Source organism: Macaca thibetana, chromosome 4 (assembly GCF_024542745.1).
Source record: "Macaca thibetana thibetana isolate TM-01 chromosome 4, ASM2454274v1, whole genome shotgun sequence".
Classification (NCBI taxonomy): Eukaryota; Metazoa; Chordata; class Mammalia; order Primates; family Cercopithecidae; genus Macaca; species Macaca thibetana.
In genome coordinates, this window is record NC_065581.1 from 120,603,432 (window position 1) to 120,630,270 (window position 26,839).

The 26,839-nt window shown below is 38.7% G+C and overlaps 1 protein-coding gene across 8 annotated transcripts in view; it reads right to left on the bottom strand.

Annotated features, from left to right (window-relative positions):
• The window catches only part of UTRN (utrophin), a 576,638-nt gene that overhangs the window by 368,958 nt on the left and 180,841 nt on the right, over nucleotides 1–26,839 (bottom strand). For all 8 annotated transcript variants that reach the window (XM_050787306.1, XM_050787309.1, XM_050787310.1 and 5 more), the window contains 10 exons: nucleotides 23,304–23,417; nucleotides 22,370–22,525; nucleotides 17,186–17,356; nucleotides 14,816–14,995; nucleotides 12,047–12,181; nucleotides 9,855–10,004; nucleotides 8,713–8,874; nucleotides 7,361–7,489; nucleotides 6,460–6,633; nucleotides 4,100–4,255 (listed from right to left, as the gene is read on the bottom strand). In XM_050787306.1, the coding sequence (XP_050643263.1) occupies nucleotides 4,100–4,255; nucleotides 6,460–6,633; nucleotides 7,361–7,489; nucleotides 8,713–8,874; nucleotides 9,855–10,004; nucleotides 12,047–12,181; nucleotides 14,816–14,995; nucleotides 17,186–17,356; nucleotides 22,370–22,525; nucleotides 23,304–23,417 (1,527 nt within the window). The remainder of the gene's footprint in view (nucleotides 1–4,099; nucleotides 4,256–6,459; nucleotides 6,634–7,360; nucleotides 7,490–8,712; nucleotides 8,875–9,854; nucleotides 10,005–12,046; nucleotides 12,182–14,815; nucleotides 14,996–17,185; nucleotides 17,357–22,369; nucleotides 22,526–23,303; nucleotides 23,418–26,839) is intronic.

A 26,839-nucleotide genomic window follows, 5' to 3' on the forward strand; every position in this document is an offset into this window, starting at 1 on the left:
ACCATTTTCACAATTATATGTTTTATAATTAACCAAATAAACTTAAAATACAGTACATTACTATGCATCCTAAACCTTATTAATATTTCGCTCTTACTGTTGTTGACAGAAAGCAAATGAACTTAACTAACATTTACCAAGCTCTTAATGCAGCTTCTGTGTTGTGCTAAGGAATCTTACACATGTATGCAATAAAAATTCACAAAACCGCTTTCTACTTTATGGATAACGAAAACGAAACTTAACGAGGTTAAGACCGGCAAGGAGCAGTAGATCATGCCTGTAATTCCAGCACTTTGGGAGGCCAAGGCAAGCAGATCACAATGTCAGGAGTTTGAGACCAGCCTGACCAACATGGTGAAACCCTGTCTCTACTAAAAATACAAAAATTATCCAAATGTGGGGGCGCATGCCTATAATCGCAGGTACTCAGAAGGCTGAGGCAGTAGTACTGCTTGAACCAGTGAGTCAGAGGTTGCAGTGAGCCGAGATTGTGCCACTGCACTCCAGTCTGGCAACAGAGTGAGATTCCATCTCAAAAAAAAAAAAAAAAAAAAAAAAAACAGGTTAAGGCCAAGGCCGGGGTGGTACAATCTTTGGATTGAGCCATGCCATTCTGGCTTCTACCTCCATCACTCCTCAGACATTGCCCTTGCTAAGTTCAATACTGACCCCAGTGGCAACTGATCCCCTGGCTTCCCAGACCTAGCACTCGCCTGTGTGCCTACCACGTCTTGCTACTTATGTTAGTTTCTTTTGCAAGCTCATCTTCCTCAGATTTCTTACTAAGTGATACAATTCCTAAGACCTGGTCGAGGGCCCTCTTCTTTCACTATATCCTGTTCCTAGACAATCTATCATCCCTGATTACTTTAATTACCACCTCTATGCTGATGACTCATAAAATCCACCTCTTCAGTCCAGATATATTCTCCAGACCTGAATAATCATGTGAGTACCCGACATTTCCAATTAACATTCTCAAAGGTACTTAAAATGTCAACATGTCCAGCCAGGTGCGGTGGCTCATGCCTGTAATCCCAGCACTTTGGGAGGCTGGGCGGGCGGACTGCCTTAGCTCAGGAGTTTGCGACCAGCCTGGGCAACACGGTGAAACCCCATCTCTACTAAATACAAAATTTAGCCAGGCATGGGGGCATGCACCTGTAGTCCCAGCTACTCCAGAGGCTGAGGCAGGAGAATTGCTTGAACCTGGGAGGTAGAGGTTGCAGTGAGCCGAGATTGCACCACTGCACTCCAGCCCGGGCAATAGAGCAAGACTACATACCAAAAAAAAAAAAAGTCAACATGTCCAATACATACCTGTGATTTCTGCATGCTTCCTTTTTTTTTTTTTTTTTTTTTTTTTTTTTGATGGAATTTTCACTATTGTTGCCCAGGCTGGAGTGCAGTGGTGTGATCTCGACTCACTGCAACTTCTACCTCCTAGGTTCAAGCGATTCTTCCTCCTAGGTTCAAGCAATTCTTTTGCCTCAGCCTCCCGAGTATCTGGGGTTACAGGCACACGCCACCACACCCAGTTATTTTATTTTATTTTATTTTATTTTATTTATTTTTATTTTTGTATTTTCAGTAGAGACGGGGTTCCACCATGCTGGCCAGGCTGGTCTCGAACTCCTGACCTCAGGTGATCTGCCCCCTCAGCCTCCCAAAGTGCTGGGATTACAGAAGTGAGCCACTGTTCCTGGCCCTCTATCTTTTCTTACAGCACCCATCTCAATGACCACACTATCCACATCATCAAGCCAGAAACCAAGGAGTCATCCTTCTTCTCTTCTTCTGCACCAAGTCCTGTTGATTTCACTTCCTACATATGTTTGAAATCAGTTCCCTCACTCCATCTCCACTGTCCATCCTAGTTGAAGGTACGACCATCTTTCACCAAGAGTACAACAATGATTTCCTAACTGGTCTCCTCACATCCACTCCAGCCTCTCTCCAATTCCTCTTCCAAACTGCAGTGAGTAATCCTTTAAAAGACATATCTGCGTATGTGATTTCCCTACTAAAAACTGTGCAATAACTGCTTAAGACACAGATTTAAATCTATAACACAAACTCTATGACATTGGCAAGAATTCGTCTCATCCCGTCTCCCTAGCACCATGTTCCCCACACTGGCTCTCTCTGCTCTAGCCACATAAATGTGCCACACTGCCTCCTGCCTTAGAGCCTTTATATATACTGTTTTATCAGTCTTGAAATCTCCTCTAGTTTCACCCAGGTTACTCCTACCCAGACTTCGAATCTCAGCTTACGCATCACCTCCTCAGGGAAGCCTTCCTAACCCAAGACTGGGTGAAATCCCTCTTTACCTATACTGTTAAAGAACCATGTACATTCTTCATAACTCTTCAGACTGATAATGTAACATCATTTCATGTAACTACTCAATATTTTCCTCTTTCACTACCCTAAGTTCCATTAGACAAAGAGATAATTTATCTTTTTCCTCACTGTCTCCTTTTCCCTCACTGTCTCTTTTTCCTCACACTCTCCGCACTGTATAATTCCCGACACAGAGTTAAGTCTCAATTAAGTGAAACTTTAAATGATTAAATCAATTAATACTAAAATTATAGTCACAATTGGAGAAGTAGTGCAAAAACCAGCAATATCATTCCATTCATAAATGCCCAGTGAATAAATATAATAATATTTAATGAATAACCAGCTGTATAATTCCAAAAAGAAGCTCTAAGGTATGCGTTTCAGACATGTAATGCATCAAAATGTACCACATCAACAATTTAAACTTGAGGAAGTAAGATCAAAATCACGTAGAAAAAGCATAAACCGGTCATTCTGATTTCAACTGAAAACAAAATTTCAGCTGTTTTTCTCTGGGCTTATGTAGAAACTTCAATATTACCTCAACTGGAAGTAAATATTTCCTAACTGAAGAAGGATCCAAAATACCATCAAACATGGTTTTCCAATATTACCTATTAAGGTTTCACACTTCCACACATTCTTTACTCTCCTGGTTTCAGGACAAAGATTCAGTCACTCACAATAAATGCTCAACAACTCCTGCATGGATTTACTAAAATGCCCAAATTAGAGATATTTCTTGGCAGGATTTCAAATCCTGGTAGATTAATGTGAACTTCTTGCCACTGGTTATTTACTAGAGCCCTGATGTTTTAACATTTCTCAGTAGACTATTTAGGAATCTAAGGACAATAACTTGAGTTTTTACAGGGACTATTATTTCCCATTTTTCCTACATGAAATGGGAAAACATTAGGACTAAAAACAGAATGTTTATCACAATTAAAATTACACTTAGAAAAACCTTACATGTTATGACTAGAAAAAAGCCAACACTGGCTACTGCTATCCATTGAAATTTGGAATTATTAACATTGATTGTTTCTCTTGTATTTCGTTGAAGTACTAAGTCTACCACAATGAACATATATTACTTGTAGTTTCCTTAGAATAACTTATGGAATATCAGTAGCCATTAAAAGTGTAACTATCAGCTTGAATTAAATATTAAAAATAAAATTTTTTGAAAGAGTGTCTCACTCTGCTGCCTAGGCTGGAGTGTAGTGGCGTGATCTCAGCTCACTGCAACCTCTGCCTGCCAGGTTCAAGCAACCATCCCACCTCAGCCTCCCAGGTAGCTAGGACTATAGGTATGCACTACCATCGCTTTTTTTTTTTTTTTTTTTTTTTTTAATTTATTTTGTTTTTGGAGGTTTTCGTTTGTATTTTTTTGTAGAGACAAGGTTTCTTCATGTTGCCCAGGCTAGTCTCAAACCCCTGGGCTCAAGCCATTACCCACCTTGGCCTCCCAAAGAGCTGGGATTACAGGCGTGAGCCACTGTGCCTAGCCAAAAATAAATTTCTGTGTAACTATGAATCACTGTAATATTAGCACGTACATTTAAAGAAATATAACAAAAATTACTACAATAAATTGAAAACACATATGAATCTCCTAATTTTCAAACAAGCATTTTCCAAAAAGTGAAATTTAAAAATACATGAGAGAGAAAGAGAGAGAGAGAGACAGCGAGTGAGAGAGAGAGAGAGAGAGAAGAATGAGCTGTGGGACTGCTCTCCTTACCTGTGCGCCCAGGTCATTGTAAAGGACCTTCAGGGAAGTCAGCTGCTCATCCATCCCTTTTGGGTTGTCCGTTTGCTGTTTCTGGACAATATGTCTTCCTGTTTTAATTACAGTTTCCACTTCAAGTTTGACTTCACTCAAAGTTTTATACAGTTTCTTTAAAACAAACAAAGAAAAAGACAAATTACACACTGTGGTGACAACTTGCCAACTGGCATCATATCAGAAGACAGCTTACGCAGACTGACAGCCAAGACCTAACTATGGCGATCAGAGGCCATCATCTTTCTCAGATTTGGTCTGAAGGTCGAGTCAAATGAAATCAAGCTTGTAATAACTTCTTCAAATCTGACAAGAAAATAAACTAATAGAGTTGATGCTCATTCTTTTAAAATCTCAGACAAATGTTTTAAATGTTTATGAAAGTACTTGATAATATAAATATTTTTGCTACATAAAATGGGAAAACATCAGGACTAAAAACAGAATGTTTATCATAATTAAAATTACATTTAAAAAAATCTTGCATGTTATGACTAAAAAAAGCCAACACCGGCTACTGCTGTCTGTTGGATTTGGAATTGTTAACATTTATTCCTATTTCTCGGAGGTACTAAGTCTACCATAATTAGCATATATTATTTGTATAATAAAAAATACAAAACTCGATATATCAAGATGTATATGATTATAAGTAAACAGATTTCTGATGTAAATCAAAACCACAATAAGACACTGTCTCATACCAGTCAGAATGACTATCATTAAAGAGTCAAAAACAACAGATGCTGGCAAGGCAGGAGAGAAAAGGGAACACTATACACTGTTGGTAGGATTGTAAATCAGTTCAGCCCCTGGGGAAAGCAGTTTGGAAATATCTCAAAGAACTAAACACAGAATTATTATTCAACCCAGAAATGCTATTACTGGGTATATATGTAAAGGAGAATAATTGTTCTACCAAAAAGACATATGCACTCCCATGTTTATCACACCACTACTTACAATAGCAAAGACATGTCATCAACCTACGTGCCCATCAATGGGGGAATGGATAAAGAAAATGTGGTACAAATACACCACGGAATACTACACAGCCAGAAAAAATGAAATCATGTCCTTTGCAGCAGCATGGATGCAGCTCAAGGCCATTATCTTAAGTAAATTAACGCAGGAACAGAAAACCAAATACTACATGTTCTCACTTATAAGTGGGAGTTAAACGATGGGTACACATGCACATAAAGATGAAAAGCAAAGACACTGGGACTCCAAAAGATGGGAAGGAGGAAAGGGGCAAGAGCTGAAAAACTACCCATTGGGTACTACATTTATTATTTGGGTGATGGGTTCAGTCGAAGCCCAAACCTCAGCATCATACAATATATCCATGTATCAAATGTGCACACGTACTTCCTGAACCTAAAAGTCTTCAAAAATTAAAAATTAAAATAAATTTAAATATAAAAAAAGAAATCAGAGCTCTGTAGGTCAAATTCAGAGCTGTCGTCATCCTAGTTACCTGAAACCAAAAAGCTTTATTCTAAACAGCTTCTCTTGACATCATACATCATCATCTCAACATCTCATAGGATGCTGTCATGTAACAGACCCCTGACCTATGTTCCATGAAGTCAAGGACAGCACTTTCTCCAATTACCATTATGTCACAATAATCAAATAAATACTTATATACATGCACATATATATTAAAAGGTATCCTTTGTTTTGAAAAGCACAAAGAACTGACCCTATACCTCTCCTATCCTAAAGAGTCTCATCTTAAGTTTTGTGATTCTCAAGCAGAACACTAATTCTAAGATTGTGTCCCCTTAGCTACTTTATTTTTAAATTTCTATTCAATTGAATTATAAAGTTCAAGACTAAAAAGGTAATAAGGCCTTATATATCATTTCTTCTTTCCTATCTTAAGATTTAAATTTCTATTTGAACTTCTATTTTCCTAGAAAATGAAATTTTTATGATATCCATTGTAAGTATGGTTCTTCTAGCTAACTCAAATTTATCCTTGAAAACTTTGCTTATTAGTCACATTCTGCTGAAGCCTTCCTAACTTCACATGGTGATTAAGACGTGTTTCTTTCGCTTTGGTTTTTGTTTGTCATCATGTTATATACATGTCTATTGCAGTTTCCTCTGCTATCTCTCTTATCTCTTCTAATGTCTTTGGAGGGAAAGACCACACTTCTTATTTTTTAACATGTTTTCCATCATCAGTCCTTATGTTTAGCACACTCTAGACTAGTGATCATTGGACACAATAGGCATGTACTTGCTAGACCAAGCCATAACAGCTGCTGAAAAAGCCACTGCATGTGCCAATCACCCAACAACCTCACCATACACTTGTCCAGGTGGGTCTGTATGACATCAGGGTCTACGTCCTTCACATCCAGAACATGAAGTTCTGCTTTCACGCCATCCAGCACACGCTTGCAGTCCAGCATGCGCTGTTCGAAGTTAGCAGGCTTCTGGAAAAGCTGAAACTTTGTGGACACCTCTCGGAGTTTCCTCTGTTTGCAGAAATGAAAATATGCAATTCCCCATCAGGATGATTATCTCTCTCATCATGAGCATAACACATACTACTAAAAATTTGTACCATAAAGTACCAAAAAAAAAAAAAAATTCAGTAATATGACCAAAAAAAAAAAATCCTAATGAAACTTGGTGAGGATACCCTATCGCCTAAGTGAACTGCACAGCCCAGCGTCAAAAATTACAACACTCAGTGTCTTAATCTCAGAAGTAATGGATTTGGATAAGAAATTTAGATAAAGCTGGCCTCACTGGAATTAAAACTTCATGTTCAAAAAGATTGTTCAGGAACCTAGAACTCAAAATGCCCTTCATCACAAATTCAGAGTGAAAGTCAATGTCATATCGACCACGAAAGAACTAAATGATGCATCCAATTCATGTTCAGCCTGCCCACAGTATCAGCCACACAATACTGACAGAGGCTCTGCATTAAAGAAAAAGTCTATACAAAGCTAACTTCTAAATCTGGCTCACTCTCCCGTTTCTCAACTCAATTATCAAAATCAGATTTAATATTTTTCCATCCATGCAACAATTTGTTTCTGCTGTCCTGGGATGCAACCTTCAATACATCACTCCCATCCCATGGTTTACATCATAAAGAATATCAACGGTGCCCAAGTAATCAATTCTTTCTCTTTAAAAAAAAAAAATTCCCAACATGTTGAAAAGTAAAAGGAAGCTCCTGGCCCTCTTTACCTGTAGCACATCCATCTGACTTCCTCCTCTGGCAGTCCTACTCTCTGGGGAGGTCGGGGGCTGAGAACGCATATTTCTTCTCAACTCCTCTAGGGTTAGCTCATGGGCTGAGATCTCTGCTTGGATTTTCTACAAAGAGATTGGAAAGGGGAGAGGATGTCCTTTTGTTTTCTTAAGTATAAAAGGAGACAATACAAAAGTTCTATATCGTTGTATTATACATGATATTGTATTTTACATAAAGTTGACCTCCACAGAAGCTTTAATAAGTTTTTGTAGTCCGGGAGCGGTGGCTCACGCCTGTAATCCCAGCACTTTGGGAGGCCAAGGTGGGTGGATCACGAGGTCAGGAGTTCAAGACCAGCCTGGCCAAGATGGTGAAACCCCATCTCTACTAAAAATATAAAAATTAGCCAAGTGCAGTGGCAGGCGCCTGTAATCCCAGCTCCTCAGGAGGCTGAGGCAGGAGAATCACTTGAACCCGTGGGGCAGAGTTTGCGGTGAGCTGAGATCATGCCACTGCACTCCAGCCTGGGTGACAGAGTGAGAATCCGTCTAAATAATAATAATAATAAGTTTTTGCATAATAATAATATGGCCCACTGCATGGTATGACTATTGTACGTGACGCCCATGCTAAGGTCTTTGCATTTGTCGTTTCTAATGTTCACAACTTATTTATAAGGAAGGAATTGTCCCAACTTCACAGCTAAGAAAACTACAATTTAAAATATACAGGACTTTTCAGCCAGGCACAGTGGCTCACACCTATAATCCCAGTATTTTGGGAGGCCGAGGAAGGCGGATCACCTGAGGTCAGGAGTTTGAGACTAGCCCGGCCAATATGGCAAAACCCTGTCTCTACTAAAAATACAAAAATTATTGGGAGGCCAAGGCAGGCACATCACTTGAGGTCAGGAGTTCAAGACCAGCCTGGCCAATATGGCGAAACCCCATCTCTACTAAAAATACAAAAAATTAGCCAGGCCTGGTGGCGCACCCTTGTAGTCCCAGTTATTTGGGAGGCTGAGGCAGGAGAATCACTTGAACCCAGGAGGCAGAGGTTGCAGGGAGCCAAGATCGTGCCACTGCACTCCAGCCTGGGTGACATAGTGAGACTCTGTCTCAAATAAATAAATAAATAAATTTAATTTAATTAAATATATAGGACTTTTGCCAGAGTCTCACACAGAAAGCAAGAGAACTCCAAAACCCAAATGCTGCCCTGTAAGTAAGTCAATCTTTCCCATTGACTCTCGGTTTTGGATGGCAGGAGGGGTTTTCTTATGGTTGAGGAGGCAACTACATAAGCTCTCTTTACGGCTCAGAAGCCCTCAAATACATGGCAATACCTGAGCTTCCTGTGGAACTTGGAAAGCATCTATCCTGTCAGTCAGGTACGTGGTGAGCTGTTTGTCCAGCTCCCCCAAGCTCTCTTGCAAGACTTGAAGCATCTGGTCAGTTTCCCGCAGGACCTGGAGTTGCTTTTCCAAAGAAATCTGCTTGCTCTCTGCCTGCACAGAGGAGAAATTGAATCATTAGTTGCCCAACACAAATATAAATAGCAGAATATATATATTCTGGCCATTAAGAAAAGACTAGAAAAGCTTTCCTCCAAGACTTTAGCCTTCTTTATAAATAAATAATAATTACTAATGATAACAGTGAAAATGTCCCACTAGGATCTTATGTACCATGCAGCTGAATTACTAATTATTACTTCTTTCTATATACAATGTCGAAATACAAAAATGTAAAGGTTTCCCAAAAGATGCATTAAACAGAAGATAAAAATTTGCTATTTATTATAATTTTAAAGCATTTTTAGGAATCAGCCAATGTCTGCCAATAAGAATATAAAACATAAGAAAAATGTCTATTAATACATAAACATCAGAGTCTCTTTTTTTCCAAAGCCTAAAACAAATTCTATAGGTGTATATACATATCAAACTACTATTTACTGCACTTTTGGTTTAAGCTTGATGTTATTCATGGGCTGAACATCAACAGTTATTATTTAATATGTGTTTGGAAGTACCTAATATTCATACCCAACCTTCCTATAAAAGAAGTGCTCTTTCTCTAATTCGTGATACAAATATGTATGTTACAACCTAGATATGAACTAAGAGACTATGGCTTTGCAGCTTATGTCAAATATCATGGCACTAATATTTACTAGGATAGTATGAGTTGTTGTTCTTAGATACAGCTATCATATGATCCTTAATGAAAATTAAATATTTTTCAAGTAGGAAATCATCTCAATAATAATTTTTTAATCATCAAATTCTCAAATTCTGCCTTAGAGTGTTAGATCTATTCTTCCCTAGTGAGTACTTCAATACCCTCAATGCCCCTGTGAGCACTGGTTACCAACTTTAACCAACATTAAAGATTTTCCCAACATTAAAGCTCTGTGATATAGAGCTTAAGGCCAGCTCCACTTCATCAATACCTAATCAACACCCATGCACATCCCAACTCTCACCAGGTGACTTAGATCTTCATATCGGCTGTTGAAAGCCTCCAGTTTCTCACTGATTATATCATCCAGGATCCCCCCATCGATCAGAGTCTGGCCAAGTTCTCGAATCTGAGTGCGATTATCAGCCGGGTGGCGCAGAACAGATTCCAGAGACTGGAATGGAGATGGGGAAAAAAAATAATAATGCATTTACTAAGGCAAAAGTTATCAAGGATCCTCAAAATGTCTATTTGTTAAACAAGTAATTCTATTTTCTAAAAATCTACCTAAGGAACAGGACCAAAAATTAAGAAAATTACTAATTCACAAAAAATACCCATCCCAGTATTAAAAAATGCATAAAAATGAGCAATTAGCACACGTGATATATAATAATATAATTTCACAAAAATAATTTCAACTATTATTAATTATGGGAGGGTAAGACAGGAGGATCACTTGAGCCCAGGAGTTCAAGGTTGCAGTGAGCTATCATACCACTGGAATCCAGCCTCGGCAACAGAGCGAGACCACGTCTCTAAACAATAAATAAGTGAATAATAAAAAGTTAAAAAGAATTATTAATTATACGAGGAAATGTTTACAATCTGAAACAAAGTTTAAAGGTGGAGACAGTACTATGCAAACAAAATTAGCTCAACTTTTATTAATTACGTTACTAAAAATAAGTACTCATTTTCCTACAATATACGCAGAATAAGAGGCATTGTTTTATATAAACACTTTTTATATACATAAATCTAATTAACCATATGGGCTAAATAGCATTCCCAGTTTACAGATGGGAAAACTGAAGCTCAGAAAGGTTAAATAACTTGCCTACATACATGCAGTCAAAAGAAGAGGAAAGATACCAACATGGCTCTAAAGCCTTTAAGACCCCAAAGCCTGGCCAAGCGCGATGGCTCACACCTCTAATCCTAGCACTTTGGGAGGCCGAGGAGGGTGGATCACTTGAGGTCAGGAGTTTGAGAACAGCTTGGCCAACATGGTAAAACCCCATCTCTACTAAAAATACAAAATTAGCTGGGGTGGTGGCACACGCCTGTGATCCCAGCTACTCGGGAGGCTGAGGTATGAGAATTGCTTGAACTCAGGAGGCGGAGGTTGCAGTGAGCCGAAATCACACAATTGCACTCTAGCCTGGTCAACATAGGGAGATTCTGTCTCAAATAAAAAATAAATAAGTAAATAAAAGATCCCAAAGCCTTTGATCCAATATACTACCGTCTAGTATGCATATATAAAAGACAGTAGTTAGGAAGAAATCTACAAACCATTTTAAAATGTTTATCTTAGAGTTTTGCTTTACACTTCTCTTTATTTTCCATATTTCTAGTATGTACACGTATTCACTCTTACATTAGGAAAAAAAATTAAGCTTTTTATATTTTTCATTCACTCTGTCTCTCACTCTGCTATATTTGAGAAGTGACATCTTTTCTCTAGCAGAGCATCCATCTCCTGGAATGTAAGTGCCACATTTTACTCATTTCTGACCTTCAATCCATTTGTCCACTCAGTTCCCACATGGTACCAAGACATTTTTAAAAGCATATCTACCCCTTCCCCTTTTATTTTTTGTTAAGCAGACCCACCCCCTTTGCATTGTATTTCATTTAAGAAATGGTTATTAAATTAGCGTGTGCTACACACTGTGGTGGGAACAGAGGAATAACAAGGTATCGGGTACATTTCCTGTCCTCAATGAGTTCAAAGTCCAGGCTTGAAGATAAGCTCCTACGACAAGATCCCATGCCTCAACCACTGTCTTTTAACTTCTAACATCTGAAGGTAAGAGACAGGAAGCCCCTGTAAACCGTCAGTGCTGTGTTTAGTGAGTAAAAATAACTTGTTGACAAAACAAGAGAGCAGTTGTCCTAATAACATATGGCAGAGCTTTGTCCAGGGCCTAGTAAAATAAACTGGAAAACCACTAGAGTGCTTCAACATGTCTAAAATTTACAAATTGTGAAACAGCTAACCACATCTTGAGGCTGATATAGTGGGTCACCAATAAACTAAATACACATGATTGTATAAACACTTCAGGCTACGAAAGAAAATGCAAGTGACATTGAAAATGACTGAGGAAGCAAATGCATTTGCCTGCGTAAAGCATTACATTCCTCATTGTAAACACGTGTGGCCTCATCACAACAAAGAGAAATGCCATGGAGACTGTGGGTTCCAACCTCCAGGGCTTCGTTGACAGCGTCCGTCTTCTCAGGCAGGACCTCTGTGCTCTTCATCCGCTCTTCCAAAGTGTTTAACCAGGTGGTTTCAAGATCCAAATAGTGAAGCAGTTCAATCCAACAAGACCAGACCTCCTAAAGCATGAAAAAGTTTAAATTAGACAAAAAGCCATTTCATATATCGTGTATCTAGTGCTACACATTCTCTTTAATCACTAATAATTTCATCTGAATGTGAGTATATCTAGGAATTCAAAAACTGATGGAGTTGAAACTTCAAAAATAAAATAAAATAATCCAAAAAAAATCATATTAGACCAATTGGTGAGGGGTGTGGAGCAAAGAGTGGGCAAGAGGCTGCCTCACTCTTTAAAATAAATTCCATGATCTGATTTAAATGTCAAAAATACAACTATATAGTTAGTAGGAAAAACAAGAGAGAAACATTATTTAGTTTGTTTTTTAAAGGCCAAGTTCACACCTGTAATCCCAGCATTTTGGGAGGCCAAGGCAGGTGGATCACCTGAGGTCAGGAGTTCAAGACTAGCCTGGCCAACATGGTGAAACCCCATCTCTACTAAAAATACAAAAATTAGCCGGGTGTGGTGGCAGGCACCTGTAATCCCAGCTACTCAGGAGGCTGAGGCAGGAGAATCGCTTGAACCTGGGAGGTGGAGGTTACAGTGAGCCCAGGCCACACCACTGCCCTCCAGCCTGGGCAACAAGAGTGAAACTCTGTCTCAAAAAAAAAAAAAAAAAAAAAAAAAATTGTTTTTTGAACGAAAGAAAAATATTACTCACAATTGTAAATTTTAAAAAAATTATCTCATAGAAAATTGAAATCTCCCGGGCCCCACCCAATTCCAACTCAGAGCTAACTGAAAAAGTTTGCAATGTAGCCTTCCCAACTTTTTTCTAAGTTCATGAGGCCATATCAATATAAGAAGAAAGCCACATTTTACCAAAACTGGAGTTATACTGTTCTTACTATATTGGTTTTGATCACTCATTCCCCTCTAAGGTTTCCAGAGCAGGGACCCAGGGGTTGTGTAGTGGGTGGATACATTTATAAATTTATAATCCCTTATAAGAGGAACTTATTTGAGTGGTAAGTTTAAGAGAAAGAATTCAGCTGGATGCCTCCTGGGCTGGTCGTCTTGAATGTACTAAATGAGTGAAGGCATCTGTTGGTCTACATAAATGAGTGAAGGCACCTGCTGGTCCACACTCCATATGAAGTATGCTTACCAGATCGGGGGCAGTACATTTTTCTACAAAGGGCCAGACAGTAAATATTTTAGATTTGGGGGACACATTTGGTTCCCATCACAGATTCTTCTTGGAGGGGGTTATGTGTTGTACAACCCTTAAGAAATGTATACACTACTCTTAGTTAACCAGGTATCCAAAAACCAACCTACAAGTTAGATTTAATCCCTCAGCCAGTCCAGGTGCAGTGGCTCATGCCTGTAATCCCAGCACTTTGGTAGGCCAAGGCAGGAGGATGGCTTGAACCCAAGAGTTCAACACCAGCTTGGGCAACATAGCAAGACCCCCATCTCTATGAAAACATTAAAAAATAATTAGCCAGGTGTGGCGTTGCAAAGCTGTAGTCATAGCTACTCAGGAAGCGGGGACAGGAGAGTCACTTGAGGTTACAATGAGCTGTGATCACACCACTGCACTCCAGCACAGGTGACAGAGCAAGACCTTGTCTCAAACAAAACAAAACAAAATCCTCAGCCATAATTCGCCAACCACTGAATTAGAATTAAAGAAAAGAGTTTCTATTCCCCTATTTCTACAAGCAAAAAGCAGACCAAAAATCTGCTCAGTTGCAAGCATGACCTCTTTTCTAATGGGAAAGCAAAGATGACTCAAAGAAGATCACTCCCAAGAAGCAGATGGATCCCAAAACAAGTAGCTTTCTTACTAACTTGCCTCAATGATACATATTTATTTTAGCACAAAATTGGTTTAGAACAAGCAATGAATGAATTTACAAATGAATGATCAAAGTAATGAATGAACTTAGGTTAAATATTGCAGTTGCCATTTTTTACCATTTCAGGATTTACCACAATACAAATATTTGTTTTACATTAAATTGAATGTAAATTAAACTGTTGTAAATTGAAAGCCTTCTTAAATCTTCCAACAAGCAATAACAATCATACTACTATAAAAACAAACAAGCAAAACCTTACTGTTAGTTTAAAAAAATTTCATAGAATCATCTACATTTTACATGTAATGGCCAGGAAGAAAAAAGAAAGGTATTTTATCTAAGGCCCAGTAAAACAGTCACATATTTAAGTACTGTTTTTCCCTCAGATGACTCTCGAACTTTAATACCACTCAAAAGAAAATAATTCCTCTCTGTGTACTCAACCAGACAAGACAAAATAAAACAAAAGAGAGGCTTGCAATGTGCTCTGCAGTTTTTGGACTGGAACAGGCTCTACAGATCATCTGCTACATGAAAACCTGGATTGCACATATAAATAAAGTAAAGTTTGAAGATATAAAATGACTTGTCCAAGAACCTTCTGATAATTAGGGACAGATTTTGGTCTCCTATTTTTAACCCCTCTTTCATTTTTATCAAACTATTTCCCAAGAACTATTTTTCCTTTATGATCCAGAATTTGAAAGAAAAGTGAAGTTTTCTCCAAGATTTGAAAATGGCCAAAACATTACAGAGTTTGGATCTCAGAAATACATCACTGAATAATAATAATAATAATAATAATAATAATAATAATGTACCTCTAGTGTGTGGCACTTTCCTCGAATTCTGTTACAAAGAAGTTGGTAATTCTCCAGCACAACATTCAGCTCAGACGTCAACTCCTGGCCACCAGAGGGCACCTTGGCAGCTAATAACTTGATGTTGTCCTTGAGAATCTTCACTCTCACCTCCTTCTGCAACACATCCTCTTTTGCCCTCTGTTCCAAGAAAGGATGGATGAACTTGAAAAACGTCTCCCTTTCTCAGTAACCAATTTCTTTTCTTTTTTTTTTTTTTTCAAGAATTAAACCAAAGTTAAAACATCTGGATGATTCTGTCAAAACACTACATTACATAGGTAACAGTGAATGGTTCTTTGTGGGGTTTTGCTTTTGTTTTTGAGATGGAGTCTTGCTCACTGCAACCTCCGCCTCCCGGTTCAAGAAATTCTCCTGCTTCAGCCTCCCAAGTAGCTGGGATTACAGGCGCCCACTACTACGCCTACCTAATTTTCATATTTTTAGTAGAGACGAGGCTTCACCATGTTGGCCGGGCTGGTCTCAAACTCCTGACCTCAGGTGATCCACCCACCTCGGACTCCCAAAGTGCTGGGATTACAGGCGTGAGCCACTGCACCCAGCCTAGTGAGTGTTTTTGAAATAAGAATGCTAACTCTAAAATTTCACTCATGCATCCAATGTACTCAGCCCCCACAAATGTTTTCATTTCATAACAGCAGTGTTAACATAAGTTATCCCAATTATGTTTACTGACATGAAGCATTTTCAAAGTCTGGGTCCAAGATCAGAATTTAAGTGAGTGAATTTTGATTATCACTGGAGGGCTGAGCAGATTACACTGCGATAAATACATTTTCACAAAAATTGAGGTACACTATGGTAGAAGTATCTTTAAAGGTTCTCTAAATAATTTAAACTTTTTTAAAAATTCTAGAACACAGGTACATGTATCCTTCTGCTAATTAATAGCATTTCAATGATAAAGTTAGACTGAGATGATCTGATCCAGAAATAGCTGTTTCTCAGTGCTCAAGATAAACAATCTGACATTCAGGAAAATCAACCTATTAGGTTGGTGCAAACGTAATTGCGGTTTATGCCATTATTTTTAATGGCAATAAATAAAAATAAAATAGCCTTTCACTTTCCCCTTTACTTTTCTCTACTATTTAATGGTTTTGAACTTCCTTACTTTGGGGGAAAGTAATTAGGTGTAGTGGTTTTGTAAGTCTTAATGGCTGTTTGAAAGAATAAAAATAAATAAAATGTTGCCCAATCAAATATTTAAATATCATTTTTCTCAAATCTCATCTATAGCAACTTTTAAAATCCAAAGAACTACAATGCCAATAGTGTAAAGAAAGATAATAAATGAGACAATTCTTAACATGGTAGCCTATTTTAAAATACCTATGTACTGAGTATTTTTAAATCTTTCAAAAAGAGCTGCACTTACAACAAGTCTCCTGTCATATTCACTTTGATTCATGTATAGTAATGTATGAATGTCACATAATCCCTTTTTTGAAAAAAACTCTGCACAGAGATTTTTGCTTTAGTTACACTTCTAGGCAAGTTAACTTTGAGGTAAAACAGTCACTGTGTTGCTTAAGCTTATAGGGGAAAAAAGCTTTGAAAACACAATCTCCTTTGGCTTGAACACTCAAGGACAGTTGAAGCTGTGTTAGAAATTTGGGAATGATGCCCAGTTCTTTTATTATATATAAAAAAAGAGTGTTCAAGACTATCAACATAGGAGTACAAATTTACAGGAAATGTATCCAGTGAATCCAACTAATAAGAACTCCCTTGATGCATTCCTACCGCTACTCCTACCTGCTCTAATGAAACGTCGGTGTTCATATGTGCCGTAAGTATTACCTGGAAGATCAGTACAAGGAAAATAATAACAAACCTCAGACAACTTGGGAGGTCTCTTTTGTTCCCCTTGCAAAGAATAATTCTTCGTGAAAATTTTTGGAAATAGTGATGAATGCAATTAATGCCACTGGATTGTGCACTTAAAAATTACAATGGCCAATGTTATATGTATTTACCCCAATTTAAAAAAATGATCATTCTTCCTCACGCCCACTACCATAGGGTTTTAAATCATTCTCTGTAGCCTCCCAGAGGTCTAACTTAAGAGCCTGTCTCACAGGCCCTCATGGACTCAACTCATGGGCCAAGCCATACATGCGGACTCCTGGCTTCCTTCCCCTGCTAAAATCAGAGCAGCTACCCTGTTACACTTTTTTAATTCAAAAACCTACTGTGAAAGATGCTATGTGCACACAGTGCTTGACAGTTGGAGAGACAATTGATGGGCTGGTTTTAAAGGGAGGAGGGAGGCATGAAGTCTGTTGGCACTGGTTGTCCCCGCCTCACCTTCATCTCTTCCACAGCACTCTCAAGCTCTTCTGGTGACTTGTACTCAAAATCCCGCTCCAGGTATTCTTCCTCAGCCTGGGTCATCCATTCCTGCATCTCTGCCAAGTCTTTCTTTAGGTTCGCAGCTTTTTCTTGACTTTCAGACAACCTACTTTTTTGAGTAGCGATCTACAAAGGAAAAACCATTCCCCCAAATAAACAAATGTTAATGTGTTCAATATCAAGTTTTAGCTCTTCATATTTAAAGGCACGTGATAACTTTCCACAACAAATTGCATGCTTTAAAAATTCAGATAAAATGTCATACACTTCGTGCTAATGCTGTGGAATATAAGCAATAATGAAAATAATCTTATGACTGGAATTCTACACCACATTTGGATAATACTCTTATCTCGAAATATCTATTATAATTTTGGAAACGCATAACTGTTGACTGTAATCCCAGATGTAGGAATCTATAACAGTAAAAGCACATATATGAAGTAAATTTAATGTAGCACTGTTTATAATGAAAAAAAAAAAAAAAAGGAAAAACAAAAAACCTAGAAGCCGGTCAGGTTTGGTGGCTCACGCCTGTCATTGCAGCACTTTGGGAGGCCAAGGCAGGGGGATCACCTGAGGTTAGGAGTTTGAGATCAGCATGGCCAACATGGCAAAACCCCATCTCTACTAAAAATACAAAAATTAACCAGGCATGGTGGCACATGCCTGTAGTCCCAGGAAGTGGAGGCAGGAGAATTGCCTGAACCTGGGAGGCAGAGGTTGCAGTGAGCCGAGATCACACCACTGTACTCCAACCCGGGGAACAGAGCAAAACTCCATCTCAAAAAAAAAAAAGCCAGAAGCAACCAAAATGTCCATTTTCTTCTTTTTAACTGCACTTCCCATTAAGATTTCACTTTTAAAAAGCAGCGAGGGATAGGCTGCTATTAAAGATGTCATAAAACACTGCTCTGTAAAATTTTGGTTTTGATATCTACTATATTTGTATATGCCACACAGACACAAAAAAGTTACAGTAAAAAATAAATAGTTGTCTGATTCTGATTCAGTAACTTAGTTAAAAATTTCAGAGAAGTCAAGAAATATTTTCAGAGCACTCCTCCCCATAACAACAAACTGACTTCTACTGTGAGAGAAGGCATCGTTCTGCAGTCACAGTCCAACCCCTACGTGACAAGTTCAGCCTTATGCTCAAATTAAATGCTGCAGTAGTGGCCACACTGCCAGGGCCTGCTTGGCTGCTAGGTTGATAGTAACCGAAGGCCAGCACAGGAACTGGATGGTTCTCACGGAAGTTAAAGTTAAGCAAGAGATAGAGGCTCCAGTCCCTCTCTCCAAATAGGATCTCTGGCATAAAAATAGACAGGACCAAACAAGAGCTTTTCTTCCACTGTCCCCACAGGGTAACCAAGGAACTGGTGCCAGCAACACTCACAATCCCATTCCCAAGCCTGGCTGATCATCAGGTTAACCTGGTAAGCTTTTCATTAAAATACATGCACACACACAGAAAGAGAAAGAGAGAGAGAGAAAGATTCTTGGGCCCCACTTCCAGAAAATTCTCTGTATGTGTACTTTTTGAACACTAGTCAGCAATATAATTTTCACAGATCCAAACACAAATGAAGAAAATAAAGAAACTACCACAACAACAACAAAACACCCTCAAAATTATCTTTAATTATCCTGAGAATATATACTTTCTATTTTTTGGCATTTAAATGTTCCTGTTTTACAGGATATCACGAATATAATAGACAAAATAAACTATCTTTGTTGTTGATTTGTTTTACATGCCTGTTCTTTTCGCAAAATGAAAATTTGACAAAATTGTGTTTGTCCAAAACTACTTCAACATTTGTACTAGTCAATGCAATGCAATAGTCTGGAAATGCTCTAGATAACTTTCACACCTCCTTCCTAAGGACACTTTAAATTTCCCATATATTTATTCCTGTATTTTGAATCAGCAATTCACAATGAATTCTTTGTTGTCACATTTATGTGGATGGATGGATGGATGGATGGATGGATGGATGGATGGATGGATGGATGGATAGATCGATAAAGATACAAACTTCTAATTATCACCTTCCTTGATCCTCACTGCCACTTCCAAACCATTCTCTATGTATTTCCTCAAAAACCCCAGTTCCTTAAGGCACATGCCATCAGATTACAGCATATTGAGAAAAATTTGAATTTAGCTAGGGTAAGAGGTGAGAGTACAACATTATTAGCTTCTTAAGTGTGATCATGGTATTGTGATTTTGCAGAAGAATACCTTCATGCTTGGAGAATCACGCTAGAGTATTTAGGGCTGAAGTGTCATGATGTTTTCAATTTCCTGTTCAAAAGTACCCAAAAAAAGGGTGTGTGTGTGTGTGTGTGTGTGTGTGTGTGTGTGAAGAGAAGGGCAGAGAGAGAGAAAGCAAAGGTGATAAAACATTAGCGAGTCTCTGAATGGATGGATATACAGCTGCTCCTTTTATCATTCTTTTAACTTTTCCTTACATTTGAACGTGTTCAAAATAAGTTAGTTGGGTAAAACAACAAAAACAAAGCAAAATATTCAGTTATGCAAATATAAATTTTTCTGATACAAACATTAGCCAAAAGCATTTTATTAAGAAATATGTACTATCCACATGACTGTGGGGTATGCCTATATTTCACATTGACTTCTATTTTTCACTGCTTTGTCACTCACTTCAGCTATATATAGCCTCACTATTATTCCACTAATAAAAATCAAAGCAATCGAGACAGAATACCTCCCAGTTCTACTGTTCCATATCATTTCCTCCCTTCCATTACCATGGAGAAACCATATCTCTAGCAACATCTTCACTTAGATCGTGGATCTCATCCTTACATAATCACAGACTTCACTTGAGAAATTCTCCTATCTCAATCTCTTTCTGCACCATCATTTTTTTCTAAATGAGAGGTCCTCTCATTAATATCTCTCATTTAATATCTCTCATTATAAAAAATAACAAAACCACCTCTTTGGATTCCCATCACCAGTACCCACCCATTTATCTGCTCCCCTGAAGAGAAATTTCTCAAAGTTGGTTATGCTTGGTGTCCCAGTTCCTCAGTTCCCATACCCTCCTTGACACTCTCCACTATGATTATTTTTCCCACCAGATCACTGACCCTACTTACTCAAGGTTATTAAATGCCTCCTTCTTATCAAATTTGAAGCTTGATTTTCTGTTTTGATTGGCCCCTGCAATCCTCAGCATTAGGCACTGTGAAGTTTTCTCCACCTAGCATTTGGGACCCCACATTCCCTGTTACTGATTTTTCCTCCTTAGCTTCTAGCATCAAATTTAACCCTTCCAGAATGGTAGTCATCATTTCACCTACACCCACAAAAGCTTCTCCTTCGTTATTGCAGTAAATGACACCACAATTCACACAAAGTGGAAGCTTTGCAAAAATTCTGAGTCATGCTTGACCGTTCACTTTTTCTCCTATCACACATCCAATTCTTTCCTTAGGTCTCTTCTTTATTTTCAAACCTAGTATTTCTCATGCCCTCCATCACTACTTCTCTAGCCTCTCTAGTACATGGGGCCATCCTCTCTCTCCAAGATTGCAGTAACCTTATAAGGATTCTTTCTATTTTCATTCTTGCCTTCCCCGAGAAAACTACTCACATGAAAACTAGAGAGAGGCTGAGTGCAGTGGCCCATGCCTGTGATCTCCATGCTTTGGGAGGCTGAGGCAGGAGGATGGCTTGAAGTCAGCAGCATCTGACCAGATTGGCATCTGGTCTCAAACTGCTGACTTCAAGCCATCCTCTTGCCTCAGCCTCCCAAAGCATTGAGCCAGAACCCCATCTGTACAATTTTTTTTTTTTTTTTTTAGACAGGGTCTGGCTCTTTCGCCCAGGCTGGAGTGCAGTGGTGTGATCTCAGCTCACTGCAACCTCCATCCCCTGGGCTCAAGCCACCCTCTCACCTTAGCCTCCTAAGTAGCTGGGACTATAGGCACATACCACCATGTCCGGCTAATTTTTGTAATTTTTATAGAGATAAGGTTTTGTCATGTTGCCCAGGCTGGTCTCAAACTCTTGAGCTCAGGCAATCCACCCACCTCAGCCTCCCAAAGTACTGGGATTACAAGCATGCACCACTGCATCTGGCTCAAAAGTATTTATAAAATTATCTAGGCATGGTGGTGAACACCTATAGTCCCAGCTACCCAGGAGGCAGGAGGATTGCTTGAGCCCAGGAGTTCAAGCCTGCAGTAAGCAAGGATCCTGCCACTGCACTCCAGCCTGGGTGACAGAGCAAGATAGTGTTGCTAAAAAAAGGAAACAAAACAAAAAGCCAGAGTGACCTTGAAAGATCTATATCACATGTCACTTCCCTGTTCAAACCCTTCAAATTCCTTTCTGTGTAATATCATACTTGAAATAAATCCCAAGTCCTTTCCTCCAAGGCCATAGCTAATCCATCCTCTGCCTACCTCTAACCTCAAATATTCCCATTCTCCAACTCACTAACTCCTCTCTACACTGCCTTCATTCTCTATTAAACAGTCAAAGTTCATTCCCACCACAGAGTTTTAAAACTTGCTATTCTCCATGCCTGAATGTTCTTATCTGAACCTTACAAGGTTAATCTCTTACTTTACTCAGTTCTTTATTCAAACGTCCCCATCTCAGAAAGTCCTTCCCTGACCCTCCTATTTGAAATAACCCACCTAGCCCTAACTCCTTGCTACTCCTCCATGATATTATTTGTTATCCATCTACCTCACTAGAATGTAAGCTCCTTAAGAGGAGTTTCTTCTTCCTTGTTCAATGCTGTACCTGCAGTGCCTAGAATGATGCTTGACAGTTGGCAACTGATTAAGAAATATTTGCTAAGTAAATAAATGGTCACACTCAAATGTTTTAGGGGTAAAGCAAGTGTCATAAATGTGTTTCAAGACAGGTTTAAGACAAGAATGGGTAAGCCCTGAGCCAAACTGCACAATCAGCACCCTCTCTTAATTCAAAAAATGATGCCCTTTTTTTGCCCCAGCTCGCTACCCACGCTGGAGTTATTTTAGACCATTGTTTTTCAAACTGGATGGGTCATAATACATTTAGTCAGTTAAGAGCAGCTACACTCTACATCTCTTGAAAACCACAGATAGCAACGTTGAGAAACTCACCTCCTTGCTAAGTTTCTCCAGTTGGGTTTGGTAGTCACTTAGTCTTGTCTGCACCCAAGTTTTTATTCCAGCAACGGGACCACTTCGAAGATTAGTCTCTATTTCCTTCATGTTTTTCAGAGATGATTCAATTGTTTCTATTTCATTAACAAATGCCTAAACACATAAAAGATGCATGTTGAGTTCATTACTATATAAGTGGATGCCATAATTATAGTTTGTCTGCTTATCTCCCTGCAAATATTATAGAAGCAGACTGCTTAAGAGTCATTACTTCTAACTACTTAAGAAATATTGTGCCATAAGAAACTCATTTCACCTGGGTGCTTGATATAGCCATCTGACAAATTAGATCAGAAATACTTGACTCTCAGCAGGGAACAGTCTTTTAATTAATGTAGAGAAGACTAATGATTTAACCAAATATAAACTGCAGGCACTATTACTAGCAAATTTATTTGGTTTTTTTTGGGGGGGGTTGTTTTTTCTTTATACTTTAAGTTCTAGGGTACATGTGCACAACGTGGAGTCATTGTATATTGCTTTTCTTGTGCCACATGGTGAGGATTTAAGAAAAACATACTTAACAAATGAATTTGATGAACAGACACTTCTCAAATTCATTTGTTACATTTTTTTTTTAATCCTCAACATGTGGCACAAGAAATGCAATATACAATGACTTCTAATGAACTAAAATTGTTCTTGTTCTCTATTCTATAACCTCTCAAAATTCTATAACCATGGCCAGAAGTAAAAACATGAAGAATCTTTCATTCTTTTATTAGCTATAAAGTCATAAAAGCTTTATGATGATATTTTATCTAGATTTAATGCTATGTTATATTCTCACAATTTTAATAATAGCAGCGAAAAACATAGAAAAAGAACAAAACATTATTTATGACAAATTCCCCAGATCAGCAAAACTCACAGAGCACTGGTCTAACTGCCTCTGTAGATCCGCATCGTTTCCTCGGGCAGCCTGCTGTTTCATTAAGAAGTCTTTCACGCCATCCATCCACTTCTCAATGACTGTTGAATCAGCCTAAATCGAACACGATAACGGAGAGGGATATTACTCCATGATGTTCAGTCTACTACATCTCAAGATCTACCGCCACTGGAACAAAGGCAACTTTTTAAAGCTCCGATGGTATCATTTTCACTTAGTTTATTTCTTTTTTTAAGGCTTCCAACTTTGAAAATGATTACTTTCTTCATTCTTGACTAAAATCCTCAAGAGACAACAGGCTAGTAACCATTCTAAAAATTTCCCAACATTAGCTCTTTTTGCTTAAATGCAAACAATAGGTATGATTTAAAATGCAAATTACAGGGAAAAAATGCATTTCTAAGTTTAATCAGCTATAAAATATTTTTCTCTCATATAATTTAGAACAATATTTCTTTAAAGTTAGTAACTCAGAGCAGGAATGAACAAATAGCACGGTGGAGGGAATACAATAGACGGCTCTCATTTCTGCTGTTGGATGCCTTTTTATCTGAGAACTCAGGACAGTCACTGCTCTGCTCCATTCTTTCATCCAACATTTATTAAGCAGCTACTGTACACATAATCTAGTTACTGTGTATGATGATAAGGGTTCAAAGACAAATGTGAAAGCAAACATTTTGCAAAGAGAAAGAGGCTTTAGAGAGAAGGTAACATTGGAACTGGGCCTTAAAGAATGCAAATAAGGGTCAGGCATAGTAGCTCACGCCTGTAATCCTAACACTTTGGGAGACCCAGGCCAGGGATCACGAGGTCAAGAGATTGAGACCATCCTGGACAACAAGGTAAAACCCCATTTCTACTAAAAACACAAAAATTAGCTGGGCATGGTGGGGCGCCTGTAATCCCAGCTACTCAGGGGGCTGAGGCAGGAGAATTGCTTGAACCTGGGAGGCAGAGGTTGCAGTGAGCCAAGACCACACCACTGCACTCCAGCCTGGCAACAGAGCAAGACTCTGCCCTCCCCACCCCAAAAAACAGAAAAAAAAAAAAAGAGAATGCAAAAAGTAGATATAATTTGAGCTTTTGAGCTCTAATACCAAAGTCATTTCTTTCCATAGGTGGGCAACTGCCATGTTTTTCTCCAGTCTTCTGCTGATGACATGTTCCCAATTCCTTCCATGATGTCTGCAGGACATGACATCTAGGTATTGCTCACTACTCTGATCAACATGCTCTGGAATCTACATCAGTTTTTTAATGTCCTTAAAATATGCCACCCAGAACCACCTATTCTGATCCTTATAATGTTTGAATTGATCACAAAGATCTAACTAGTTTATACAAGGTTATGAGAGATTATCTCAAACACTTTGGTGAAATCAAGACTTGCCAAGAATGTTCATTTGTGAGCATTATTTGAACTAAATGAGAGAGCATCTCCAAATGTGAGATGTTATCACTCTATGCATCCAATAATCTAGTCTTCCTCCTCAAAAAAAAAAAAAAAAAAGAAAAAGAAAAAAAAGAAAAGTAGTACTTAAAGGAAATGAGTCTGGACAAGGCCTATTAGTGGTATCCCTGTTGATTCCTGGTGACCACCACATTCTTTCCTAAGCACATATAAAGATCTCTAGTCAGTTATTTATCTTACAGTTTGGCTAGGAACTCACATCAAACTTACTTTATAGCTTCAGCTTCTAAAAACTAATGTGTCCTCTTAATTAGGACATTTCTCCATCTCCATTTTTCTGGTAATTTCTCACAAGTTTATGACATGACTGACCCTGAGATCATGGGTAAAAATCCTACTTGGGATGCAGATTTATACATCTGGAGGAACTCTGAGTGCTTTTGCCTGTGGTCCTTAGTTCAGGCTCTAAAGCACTCTCAGTAATGACTATTCTATACTTTCTAGTTTTGAAGGCCATTCTCTGAAGAAGATGGCAAGTAAAAAGTGCTTATCCAGCTAGGTTTCTCTGTGTGTCCTCCATTAATATTACACCATCCTGTTTAAGCACCTCTGCATCTAGTTTATTCTTGGCACAGTTTTGAAAGCCATTTCAGTCCCATTGCACACTTTCCCCAAGCTGCTTCCTCCTCTCTTCTCCAGTCTGTCTGACATGATTCCATAGGTCCATGCTACCCTTATATATTTTCAGTTGGTTACAGGTCATTTCTGTGTTTGCTCCAGCATTTCAAGATCTTAGCATAGAAGGCATCTTGGGAAGACATGCTCAGAGCGGGTAGAGTGGGGCATCCAAAAAAGACAGAAGTGCAAAAAGAGAGAAAGTGTGAAGACATTCATAGAGTTCATAAAATACGACTTTAAAAATTCTCGCTTAACTTGTCACCACAGATTCCTGCACTGCTAATCTCCATTCTGCACTGTTAAAGAATGCATTACAGGGGCCAGGCGTGGTGGCTCATGCCTGTAATCCCAGCACTTTGGGAGGCTGAGGCAGGCAGATCACGAGGTCAGGAGATCGAGACCATCCTGGCTAACATGGTGAAACACCATCTTGACTAAAAATACAAAAAAAATGAGCCAGGCATGGTGGCGGCGCCTGTAGTCCCAGGTACTTGGGAGGCTGAGGCAGGAGAATGGCGTGAACCTGGGAGGCGCAGCTTGCAGTAAGCCGAGATCACGCCACTGCACTCAAGCCTGGGCAACAGAGCAAGACTCTGTCGCAAAAATAAAAATAAAAAATAAAATAAAATTTAAAAATGCATTACTGCTATATAACTGGGAAATTCATTAACTGTACTTTGAATAAGGAAAAATGATGGTCTCCTCAGCCAAAAATTTTCAAAGTGTATATGGAAGCATTATATTTCAAGGAGGTTTTAACCACAATTGGCTTTGACTTGACAAAATGGCCTTAACTACTCCAGTCACTGGCATATGAGGAAGTTTTATGGACTTGACTGCCTTCCTTCCTCCCTCCTTCCCACACTCTCTCTGACACACACAGACCCATGAGGGAACACACATTTCACATGTGTCTGTTCCTATTCTCCCTCTTAAACTTCGACGTGAGAAAAAAGAAAGAGAAAAGCAACAGACAGACAAGCCATGTAGGGCAATGGATCATCCCAACAGTGAGGAAAGGAATAGAAGGGAATCTGTACACACTGTAATATTTTCACTACTAAAAATCCTGCATGTAATTCTGACCATGCTGTGTTCTAAAAGAGACAGTGTGCCCAAATAAAGAAATTCTAAGGTCTGACTACCAAGCTCAACACCTGCCTAGCCATGGGGCTTTGAGAAACTAATTTTTCTTTGAGCCTTAGTAACTCATCTGTAAAATTAGAATCATAACAACTATCTTGTCTGGTTGTTCTGAAAAACAGAGATTCCCACATAGAAGAATGCACTAAATGGTAGTGATTATTATACTAAGATCTACAAAACTAACTCCTTTATTATTACCAAGATTAAGACCATAAGAGTTACCACATCCAAGTTTTGGTGTTTATGTCCCATTAGAGGAACCACAGGAATGAACGGA